At 40.6% G+C, this 11,205-nt stretch overlaps 2 protein-coding genes across 2 annotated transcripts; one reads left to right on the top strand and one right to left on the bottom strand.

Annotated features, from left to right (window-relative positions):
- The first annotated feature begins 2,687 nt into the window (after positions 1-2,687).
- Positions 2,688-4,733, top strand: LOC115163362 (uncharacterized). Its single transcript, XM_029715177.1, has 2 exons — positions 2,688-3,746; positions 4,084-4,733. The coding sequence occupies exons 1-2, from the start codon at positions 2,688-2,690 to the stop codon at positions 4,300-4,302; spliced, it is 1,278 nt and encodes a 425-aa protein (XP_029571037.1). The 3' UTR covers positions 4,303-4,733.
- A 1,303-nt stretch (positions 4,734-6,036) lies between these two features.
- Positions 6,037-9,155, bottom strand: LOC115163356 (uncharacterized). The gene is made up of 5 exons (XM_029715162.1): positions 9,134-9,155; positions 8,661-8,833; positions 8,346-8,468; positions 8,101-8,163; positions 6,037-7,856 (listed from the first exon to the last, which is right to left on the bottom strand). The coding sequence occupies exons 1-5, from the start codon at positions 9,153-9,155 to the stop codon at positions 7,488-7,490; spliced, it is 750 nt and encodes a 249-aa protein (XP_029571022.1). The 3' UTR covers positions 6,037-7,487.
- Between the last annotated feature and the right edge of the window lie 2,050 nt (positions 9,156-11,205).

Genomic DNA, 11,205 nt, shown 5'->3' with positions numbered 1-11,205 from the left:
CGTGACGTCCCCTGAAGGCCCATTCTGCTAACCGCGGCCTGCTAGCTATCTAGAGCATATTGGACTGTTAGCTGATCCATCGGCCAGTTTCTTGGACCACTATACCCATTTTGCAAATTGGACTTGGACCCCTCTGCTACTTGGAACCCTACTAATTCCATGACTGGTCTATCGACGTCACCGCACGAGGAGGCAAAAACAGACTTTCCCCCATCGCGACGTCCCTCTAAGGCCCTTCTGCTAACTTGCTAGCCCCGGCCTGCTAACGGTCTGAATCTCCGTGTCCCCAGCCAGCCCAACCACTCACTGGACCCATACGATTCACTTGGCTGCGCATGCCTCTCCCTAATATCAATATGCCTTGTCCATTACTGTCCTGGTTAGTGATTACTGTCTTATTTCACTGTAGAGCGTCTAGCCCTGCTCAATATGCCTTAAATAAGGCGTTCTGTGTGGGTCCATTATTGACATGTTCATATATGTAATGAACCTGAAAAACCAAATCATACAGTGATATGGGCATTAAATACAGCCACAAGCCTCCTTGTCTACATTTAAATCCACACCAAGATGTCACTTGTAGTAAAAGGATTGCCTTGTTGAATTTGCCAATGAACAAAAGCACAGCATAAGCACAGCAAAGGAAAACTAGTAAAACATAATAAATGTACATTATTCTGTGGCTAGAGTGTAGTTGAACCACAAAGACACAAACCAATTGAAGAAAAATAGGCAGAAAACCAGATTCGTGACTCCCCAGTTTTGCTTCTGGAGCAAAGTAAGAAGCATGTGATACATAAGAACCCATTCCAGTGCTGCATCTCAGTAGTTCAACGTGTCCTTCTCTCCTTCCCTTCATGTGTACTGATCTTTAAGAATTGAACAGGTCAATTGGAAACAACAGCTTTCACCTATCCAGTGTCATAAGATATGTGCATATGAAGGAAAAGAGACAACCAGAATCCACTTAGCTACTATTAGGACTCAATCCTGGAATGTGCTCCAAAAGTCTCAGATATCTCCCTTCATAACACATACGAGTCTAGGTGGACTTCAATGTGTATAATTTAACCGTTTTTAATCTTGTCCTTTCAAATGGTCAATATAGAAATCAAACAAGGAAACAAGACTTATTGGATTGGAACTCACACCAGTGGTGAATCTCAAAAGTCCTTCCTCCAGTCTTCTTCCCACCCTCTCAAAACATCATAGGGATGCAAGGAGAGCATTGTCAAGGTGCACACCCAGGGTGAGTCCTCATCTTCCTCCTCTATCTGTTGTAAAACTGAGACGACACCCACGCCAGGCCCCACTTGAGGTTGGCCAACATGAACTTGAGTGCCTTGGTCCACTGCTCCTCTGAGTTGAACTGGGTCTTGATGGAGTAGGAGCCGCCGCTGCCTCCTGTGTCCTCAATCTTGCCCTTCTCGACATCCATCCTGACCCATAACAGAAAAAGGTGCATTAAAACTCAAACCCCCAAGTGTTTATTTCTTGAGGGGTATGAAAGAAACTGGTGCAACATCTACAGCTGCTAACACCCAATTTATTTTTATCTAAGGCTAGTACGCTAAGACAAAATCAACTGCAGATTTCTCATGCTAGTGACTAGTTGGAGGCAAATGATCATGCAGAGACAAAGGATTAAGCTGTCAAAAGCTGACCAACTCCAATTATTTGTGTAAGTACAATGGAGTACCACAGTATGAGTCATAATACCCATAAAACATAGCGGTTAAACAAGGAATAATCACTGGTTCCAACCCTTTTTCCAACATTCAATTCTCCCCATAGAGAATTTTAGAAACACTTAAATTAAGGGATGTGTTTCATGTAGGCTTACTCTTGTGTGATGTTTTAATAACCATGGAAATATCTGTAGGACAAGGTGACTTAGTCGCCTGTATTTAACCCCCAAAAATGAACTGCTAATTAGCTGCTAATGTGGCTATCAAAGAACTACAAATGCCATGGTGATCTGGACGAGACTGCCGAGGCAAAGGTAAGAATCTCTGAATTAACTACGTTAGCTAAATTTAGCAATGAATAAATTGGCAAAATGTCTTTAAATTGACAATTCAGAGAGTTCAGTAATATGTTTCACCTCTATGTTGTTATATGTGTCGAACTGCTTTGCTTTATCTCGGCCAGGTCCCAGTTGTAAATGAGAACTTGTTCTCAACTTGCCTACCTGGTTAAATAAAGGTGAAATAAAAATAATCTCTGAATTAACTATGTTAGCTAAATTTAGTAATAAATAAATAGTCAAAATGTCTTTAAATTGACAATTCAGAGAGTTCAGTAATATGTTTCACCTCAAAGAAAAGTGGCATGTTTAAATATGAGATGAGGGCAAGCAGTTCAACACAGGTAGGTCACATTCACCATTTTGGGCTGTATATTATGGTATATTATGACATCACATCCACATAAGTGTCTGAGATTCTAGAAATCTCATTATTTGTGAACCAATTATGATGTCACAACTGATCAATAAATTCCAAATGTTCTGTTTGAACATTCTGGTGTCTGACTGCTGAAAATAGAACACTAGTATCCAAGACAATCAAGCAGATTCCTCCTGAGATATAGTTAACACAGTAGATCACTGTAAATATAGAAAGTGCTACTAGACGAAAACTTAGTTGCAGAACGAGGTTAGAAGGCCACTGTCAATCTCCTTGATGATGAGGAGATTCTTGCAGCCGCTACAGGAAGATAATGCTTTAACAGGGAACCTTGGAGCTGCCAGTAGCAACTCCATTCAGCCTGCCATGCCATCTCAACCCAAGGCCAATGAGAAGCTTCCAGCGCTCAAACAAAACAGTTTAAATACCTCCAGAATACCAGTACTGGAGTTGACTGAAGAAAGAAAGGGTGCTCTGCAGCGACTTGCCAGTTTGAAGGCTATGGAAAAGAAACCACATCCTCCCTCCAGAATCCCAGTACTGCAGAAGAAGAAGTCCATCTGCAATGGGAAGAGTCAAGGACTGCATGTAGCTCCAACATCTCAGCAGTCAGGGAAGGCTACTGTTCCTCCAATTCGGAAGCCACTGCAACCCATCCGTACCAAGAGGGATCAAACCTACGTGGTGAAAGACATCTACCTCCATAGTGCCAAGCCATTGAAGGCAGTCCATGGAGCCAATATGGTCGCCAAGATGCCACTGCCTCCCATTAGAGCCAGAGTCACTGTGCCAATCAATGATGCCAAGAAGAAGCCATTCCAGCCCGTCAGACCAGAGGGCAGCCCTCGTCCTGCTGCTTCAAAGTACAGAAGGCAGGTTGTGAAGAAACACGTTCAGTTCAAGACTCAGACCCTAACTGTACAGGATCTACCGCCATGCCCCGATGAGATGGTATGGGACGTCTTTAACTCAGAGGCTGAGCAGGTGATGGCATATATGAAGGCCAAGCTGATCAGTGTCACCCAAGAATTGAAACTGATTAAGAGTGGGGCCAAGATGGATGCTCAGGCTTTGGAGGAGAAAAACGCGAAAGTGCGGTTGAGAAAAAAGGTGGAGAAGTTCATCCAGGAGATCTGCCTGATGAAGGTGGATTCTGACCTATGGGAGATGATAAGAGATAACGAAGAAGAGGAAGAAAGGATTAAAGAGGTGAGGAGAAATGGAGAAGAAAGCAGTGTGGCAAGTAAGCCAAAGCAGACAGCCACAAGATACACTGTGAGCAAGCCAAAGGAAGTCAAGAAGGGTTTGAACATGGAAGAGAAAAAGGAGGACAGACAGGTAAAGTAGCTTGACATTCCAAAGCCATGCTAACTGCTGATCTAGTGTAGTGTTGGTGATCACGTACGTTTGTATCAGAGGAGGCTGATGGGAGGAGTTATACGAGGATAGGATCGTTGTAATGGCTGGAATGAAATTAATTGATCGGAATCAAACGTGGTTTCCATGTGATTGATGTGTGTGATACCGTTCCTTTTGTTCTATTCCAACCATTACAATGAGCCCATTACAATGAGCTCCTCCCACCAGCCTCATCCGGTTTGTAAATATTGTATATCTTATCTTTGTTGCCAAGCTGCCCATTATTTGGCCCATCTGATAACATCCATTCATTCAGGTGGTGTTGAAACGTCGATTTGGGATGAGTGCAGCCAACTCCAAGCTGAAGCAGTGTGAGCACTGCGGCCGGTGCTTTGATCCTAGTCGCCTGGAGAAACACAGCGAGATCTGTGCCAAGCTCTCCTCCAAGAGCTCTAGACGAGGGGTCTATGACTCCACCAAGCACCGTCTCAAAGGCACTGTACTGGCTGGCTACGTGAAGCGATCCGTGGTGTGATGCACCAAGGGACCTGAGTCTGTCGCTCTTTTGTATTTTGTATTGAACAGACAGACATACAGTGACTGATAAACCACCTGCTGCTCAAATGAGGACTTCTACCTTGGAATCTGTGAGGGTTCCAATAAGAGGCAGTACTACTAGGAGGCAGTATTGTATCCAGAAACGTCTAAACCAACAGTGTTCAGCAGTTCCTCAAATCTACAGAAACACCTGTATAAACACCTCAATAAAATCAAATCCAAATACTCATCTGAATCATTCTGTTAGATGTGTTACTAGTGCAGGAAAGTAGAATAAATACAATTTTAAGAAACAAGGGAACGTATTTCTGAAATCTGAATATGAAAAGGAGTGATTTTTTTATGATTTGGAAAAATGAAGAAAGATAAACTAGCCACACGGACCCTTCAGTTGGTAGAGCATGGTGTTTGCAACACCAGGGTTGTGGGTTCGATTCCCACGGGGGACCAGTAAGGAGAAAAAATGTATGAAATGTATGCATTCACTACTGTAAGTCGCTCTGGATAAGAGCGTCTGCTAAATGACTAAAATGTAAATGATACCAAATTTACACAGTTAACTGAAGTTGGTCAGCTTTTGACAGCTTAATCCTTGGTCTCTCGGCATAATCCATAGATGATTACAATTATAATTCGATGATGTCTGCTGGACTAGTTGACTGACCTGTAGGACAGGCAGAATCCCGTGTCTCCCTTCTCCACCTCCTCCTTGAACTGCTGCACACAGTCCAGGAAGGCCACCATGGCATGGTCAAACTTGTTGTCCCAGAAGAAGTGCAGGCCCCCTGAACAATACAGTGGTAGCTCCTACACACGCAAGAAGAGAGTGGAATGTACCATATACAACATGGCCTATTCACTGGGGTTGGCTTGGGCCAGTCTAATGAGCATTGGAAAATAGTTCACTCTTTTTTTTCACAGCTCATTAAAAATTGTTTGTTGTTTGTCTCCTTATACACTGCAAAAATGTAAATCTAAGTGAAATTAAATATCTTAAATCAAGGCTATATGCTTGTTTTTTGCCTGACAATATATTTCTTGTCAGCCAGTTTTTATGTTGGAACATTTCACTTGTTTCAAGCTTTTTTGTCCTTAATTATCTTAAGATAATATAATTTGTTACTGAGATTGTGTTACTGGTTCTGAGTAACTTAATGCTCGAAACTAGAACTATAAAGCTGTTTGATCAACACTGACAAGTACAAAACTGATTTGTCAAAGTCTGAATTTCTTATTTCAAGCATCTTATCCTTTTCATCTCTTCACATATTAAGAACAGATAATGACCAAATGGAATTCACTGTTTTATTGTTAATCTTACACACAGCACAGCAATCATGTAGACAAAATACAGTACAGAACAAAGACAGTACACTTTTCATGTCTGGGGAACACACCGAGTCATTTGAACTGTTGTACAATTCTATTACTTCCCCAAGATGGTATTTAACTTGTACATAAGTTTGGCTCTTGTTGCTAATTGTGTAATATTGAGGTAAAATCAACCAGCTTTTCAGCATCCACTAACTCAGTAGCCTGTGCAAAGTGTGGGACCTCAACTTGATAAGCCATGATGTTTCTATCAAAGTGTATAGTTTGAAATGGTTGATATTCCAAACAATATAGCCTAGAATCAACAAGAAATATGTTTTTCACTAGTCCAAATTCTGCATATTACCATTCAGTACTTTGGCAAAGATCATGGACTTCTGAGTTATGTATTTTATTTGAATTGATTACAAGCCATTTGAGTGATACAGCATGGTTTACTTCATTGAAACCTAGGAAGTCCCTCAATTTCCCACGTAACTATTGTAGATCTTTAACCTCTGATACAGGTCCCATCTCCCTTTCATTTGAAAAAACTGGGTGCATTGAACTGTCAACATTTTGGCAGCTTTCATATATTTGGTTCTGATTGATCAAAGACTTGCAAATATTTTTTAAATTGAGCTTGGAAGCCCATTTGTTTAAAGGAACAATGTTTAGACTCGAACTGCATACACATATGTCTAACCATTGGACCCAATGACTTTATCTGTGATGGCAAATGTATCATATAAAGCTGTTTAGGTGTAACATTGCGGTCTGGAAAAAGCTCCTTCCAATGCTTCAAATGATTTACAATGAGTAACTTCAACCTAGACACAGTCACAATGGAAAGAACAGGTGCAAATACTATCTGTACAATCTCTATTAGCTCAATTGTCAGTCGTATATATGCATTGACTTCCAAACTCTCCAAAACAAATGGCAATATCCTTAGCAGGACAAGCATTTGCCCAGATGACTGTTTTAGTTTTCCATCACTTGACGTTAATGTACTAACAGAAATTGGGGATGGCCGATCGCTAACATCTAGAGGGGAATAAGGGAAACCAAGAATAGCAGAATTCACTGAGTCCAGATCAATCTGTCCTGACACAACAAGATGATTCAAAATACATTGGGGCTATGCCCTCCAGAATTACATGCATAATGTCTTGCGGAGTTTGTTGTATGATATCAAAGGCTGAGAATTCAACTAACTTGCTCCTTCTATTGATCCCATATGTTGTTCTCAGGCTGTTGCGAAGCAAGTCAGTCTGTGCCTTTTCTATTTCATCACACTGTCTGACATGCTTCTCCAATGTCCTTTCAGTATATGCATCCTCATTGAAGTGTGACTGCATGTCCTCAAAAGAACACTCAGTGTCTGCACTTACTGTAGGCAAAGCCCACACCCTCTGAACCCTGCTAGTTCATGTTGTGCCAGGGTGTCTCCAGAGAGAGAGACCATGGCACCATATATTGTTTTCTCGCCGTTAATAGTTAGCATTTTAAGCCCACTGTACAATGAATGCATCCATGTCTTCCATGATTCTATTCAATATTACATCTACACCAGATTGACGGAGGTCTGCTGATCTAGCCATGGCAAGTAGCCTGATAGCAGCCAGTTTAGAACTGTATTTTGGATTTATATTTCCTAGGGTGTAGTACACCATTAACAACTTGTTTTTTGATGCAAAGGATCCTAGTGGATTACAGATCTCTATTTCATCCGTGTACAGAACAATCTGCAATGCATTTGGTTTCTCTGAAAATAAGGGATGTGATTTTAGAAGAGCACCATCAACAATGTCATGAAAAAAACTTGCCCTGCACATCTGGGGTCCCTTTTCAACCATAGACAAAATCGTTGGGTGTGATAAGAACTGCTCTAGACTTTTGACTAATGGTACATAATAAAATAATTTGTCTTTGATGAAAATGTCTTTTGATCCTCCACATTTCATCCTGCATATGGTTCCAGCAATTGGAATTTCCTCTGCATCCAAACAGCTTCTTAATAACACTGTCCTGTCTAAATGTTGCAACGCCAGCAAAAGGGTCAATGAAATTGTCAAATATATCCATTGCATCTTTTTCAAGTTGACCTGATGTGCTTCCTGAATGCTTCTTTAGCACTGCCTCCATCTGCTTCCTGAGGTTGTCCAATAGTGATGATTGATACTGCTGTACCCCAGCAACAATATCATTCACACCTTTCTGAAAATGAGACAGTGAGAGAGGTGGGGATGTCATCAATCATGGAGGTTGGAACACACCATCATGTATACCTATGATATTCACATTTTCTTATGGCATATTCATTAACATAAGGACATAAGGGATCAACAATAGTAAGGTGGACAACCTAGCACTGAGAATGAACTCAACCATCACTGAACCACTACAAAATGCTCTGCATAATGTAACAAACCAAATGCTCTGTTCAGAAAAAGCATCTTACCTGTGAGAGATGATGCTTGGCTCTGGTATTTATCACAAAAGCAGTGGCATGTGTTATCAGATTCTAAAAGAAATGTTGACATTGAATGTAGTATCCTGAGGCTGGACATTACAAGTTCATGACAAGTATAATGTTTGTGACAGGAGAAGTGGTTGTGAAGACTGACTATGAATGCTATTAGTAAATCTAAGTACTTAAAAAAATATGGTAAATTTCAGTAGATTGCCACCAACCGAGTAACTTACTTGTTGCACTGTAACAGCTCCATGTTGGTCAATGACCCTTTGCCCATCATCTGAGTCAGATGGATGGAGTTGCTGATCAGTGATGCTGGAGTTAGCTAGAAGACTATCGGGTTGAATGTTGTCCTGTGAACCACACATCAAAGAAACAGATGATTATTTGAAATTGTATTTAGTGTCACCAATAGTGCTATTTAAGTGTTTTGTTCCTATTTATCATCGATTATTTTCACATTAAACCCAGCTTTAGCCATAAGAGTCATTATGGCTAAAATGATTAAATCCAGAGAACAAAACAAATGCTAGCTAGCTACTTACTTGTTCCGGTGGTGCTTGGCTTTCCTCCGATGGCTGTTCATCTGGTCGGGTGCAATCAAGTAGGTGTTGAAGGTGGTTTCTCTTTACATGATGGAAGGAATTGTACACTATATTCCTCAGTGCATCCGTCAATACCACAGAGCAACCAGAAATCAGGGCTGCGACTGTGAAATCTATTGATATGGCTCAATAACAGTTTCAATTAAAAAGTAATAAAAACGCAGCAGATAACGCACCGTCAAAGCATCTTGAACGTTACTAAACGCAAGTAAAACGTTCCCACTGCTTTCGATGAAAAGGGCGGAAAGAAGTGAAAATGATGTTCAGTATTTATAATAAAACCAAGTAATTTATTGGAGTAGAGAACAACACCACTGGGACTTTTAACTATACATGTATCACTCCGCTTTACAGGTGTTCTAATAACCGTTAATTACATTAACAATCGTTCTCTATCTTAAATTGTAACAAACTTCGCACCGCAAATATGAACATATTTCCACAAATAACATTTGAGTTAAATTATGAATGGTCGTCAAGAGAGGACGGTAACGTGTAGACCTACACAAAGTAGCAGTAGCAAGCTAGTGTGGAGGAAAATGTATATGTGTTGCTTGGCAACAGTCCAGTCCCAGACCAGTTGGGGAACTATGTGTTGCCGGAGCCAAATAAATGATGAAATAAATAAACAAATCATAATCTGTTGTCGCTTATTACTGTTAACTATGAAATTGCGCTTGTAGAACTGTTTTATAAAAGCAATATCACACTCGAGGTCGTGCTGTTATACTCAATATTAATATCTTTGGCCTGCGGCCTCGTACCTACGACCGAATCACAGCCGTGCTGATATTCAGCACTCCCTCTCGTGTGATATTGCTTAACTGACGTACGTTCATCACATTATCTAGCTAAATAAGGGAGGCCTAAAAAACTAAAAAGTAAAATACGGTCCAAATCTTTGAGTCATCTAACAACACCATGAATGAAGATGGAATGGATGACACATATCCAGGCATGGACCATATATCAACCGCAGTATTAAAAGGTAATGTTCATTTGTTTACACCGTCTACCTTTCTCCTTAGCAAGCTAACGTTAGCTAACGTTCATTTGAATTGGAAAGTTGGCAAACCAAGTTAGCATGCTAATTTTAACAAGGTAACGTTGCCTTTTTGCAGTTAACTGCACGAACGGCCATTCGTTGAAAAAACTTGAACTTTGGTTAGATTGAGTGCTTTATTGCCAGAAATAGTGTTAATGAGGTGTAAATGTGCCCTAATGACTGACACCGTCGATTATTTAGCTTCGCCGTCTTTGGCGCCCTTTCTATTGACAATAGAAAATCAATAGAAATAGCGCCAAAGACGGCGAAGCTAAATTATCGGTGGTGTCAGTCATTGTCTACAATCTTAGCTAGGCAAGCAAAGATTAACAAAGGTTTTCAATATGGGAGACAATTTAGCATTAACGTTAGTTTCATTAGCTTGCACTATCTTTTGGTTTAAAGTAATTGACTTAAACGTTAATGATATACTAGTAGTCTAATTTTGTTAGCTAACATTAGCTAGCTTGGTAAATCATTCCTGCATTAACTGGAAAGGGAAGACAGTATGCTAATGTCTCATAACCTATATCAACCTGACACTTTGCGTCTATAAACTATGATTTAGTTGCTAATTACTTAACTATTTACCATGTGGTTACATGTCTTTTTCAGCTGCTAATATAAGCACAGACATGCTGCCCAGCCTCTAAGGAGGATTTACATTATCTCTTTCCCGGTCCAGAGCACTTCTTCAGAAGGAGAACCATTTGGAGATTTACTCATGGTGAAAATGAGGTCATGTTAGATTTTGACATTTGGGAGACATTTAATCTAACCATGCAGACAGTGTTTCCTGTTATCAAAGTAGCATTTCCTGGCCATCATTACAATACATGTATCTACAGATCTACTTGTTTTGGTGTTTGCTGTTAGGTTGTTGTTACAGTGTGGTGTTCTTTGCCTTTATAATTACTATAGAATAAATGTATGTCTTATACAGGGTGAAGAATCAGACCTGTGTAGACCAGGCACCTCCTCTGGGACCTGGAGAGATCCCCACTATCTAGATGCAGCACCCCAGAGGTTGAACAGTTGGGTGGTAAGTACACAAATTGAAATAGTGGATAGTGTTTCCTTATAAATGCAACTTCTACTACTACTGTAAATGAGGGACTAGAAACAAAGTGACTATTTAGTCTTCAGTGTTTCCTGTGGAATGAGAGGTTTGGGGTGGTAGTACCAGCGGAATCACTGGTCTTAATTTCAGTCTACATTTTTAAATGTTAATTGGTCGGGTTTGTTATGTTTTCTGGCATCAGAAACTACTGAGAGGCCTACAGAACCAGGCGAGACATTATAAAACTCTACAGGAGATGTACAAAACCAAGGCCAGACCCAACCAGAAGGATGTTTCCCAGCTCCTGGACCTTGAATTCCAAGCAAGACGGGCCTTCATCGACTCTGATGCTACTAAGGAGCAGGACAGGCCTACCAAGA

Source organism: Salmo trutta, chromosome 2, assembly GCF_901001165.1.
Source record: "Salmo trutta chromosome 2, fSalTru1.1, whole genome shotgun sequence".
NCBI lineage: Eukaryota > Metazoa > Chordata > Actinopteri > Salmoniformes > Salmonidae > Salmo > Salmo trutta.
This window is presented reverse-complemented; position numbering and strand designations above follow the sequence as displayed.

Bases quoted from the DNA above. Each gene is read 5' to 3' on its own strand.
- LOC115163356 (XM_029715162.1), bottom strand. From the start codon at position 9,155: ATGTTCATATTTGCGGTGCGAA. The intron at 8,834-9,133 runs GTTTGTTACAAT...CCATATCAATAG, and splicing joins GTTCATATTTGCGGTGCGAA to ATTTCACAGTCGCAGCCCTG. The intron at 8,164-8,345 runs GTAAGTTACTCG...CATTTCTTTTAG, and splicing joins GAGCTGTTACAGTGCAACAA to AATCTGATAACACATGCCAC.
- LOC115163362 (XM_029715177.1), top strand. From the start codon at position 2,688: ATGAGGAGATTCTTGCAGCCGCTACAGGAAGATAATGCTTTAACAGGG. The intron at 3,747-4,083 runs GTAAAGTAGCTT...CCATTCATTCAG, and splicing joins AGAAAAAGGAGGACAGACAG to GTGGTGTTGAAACGTCGATT.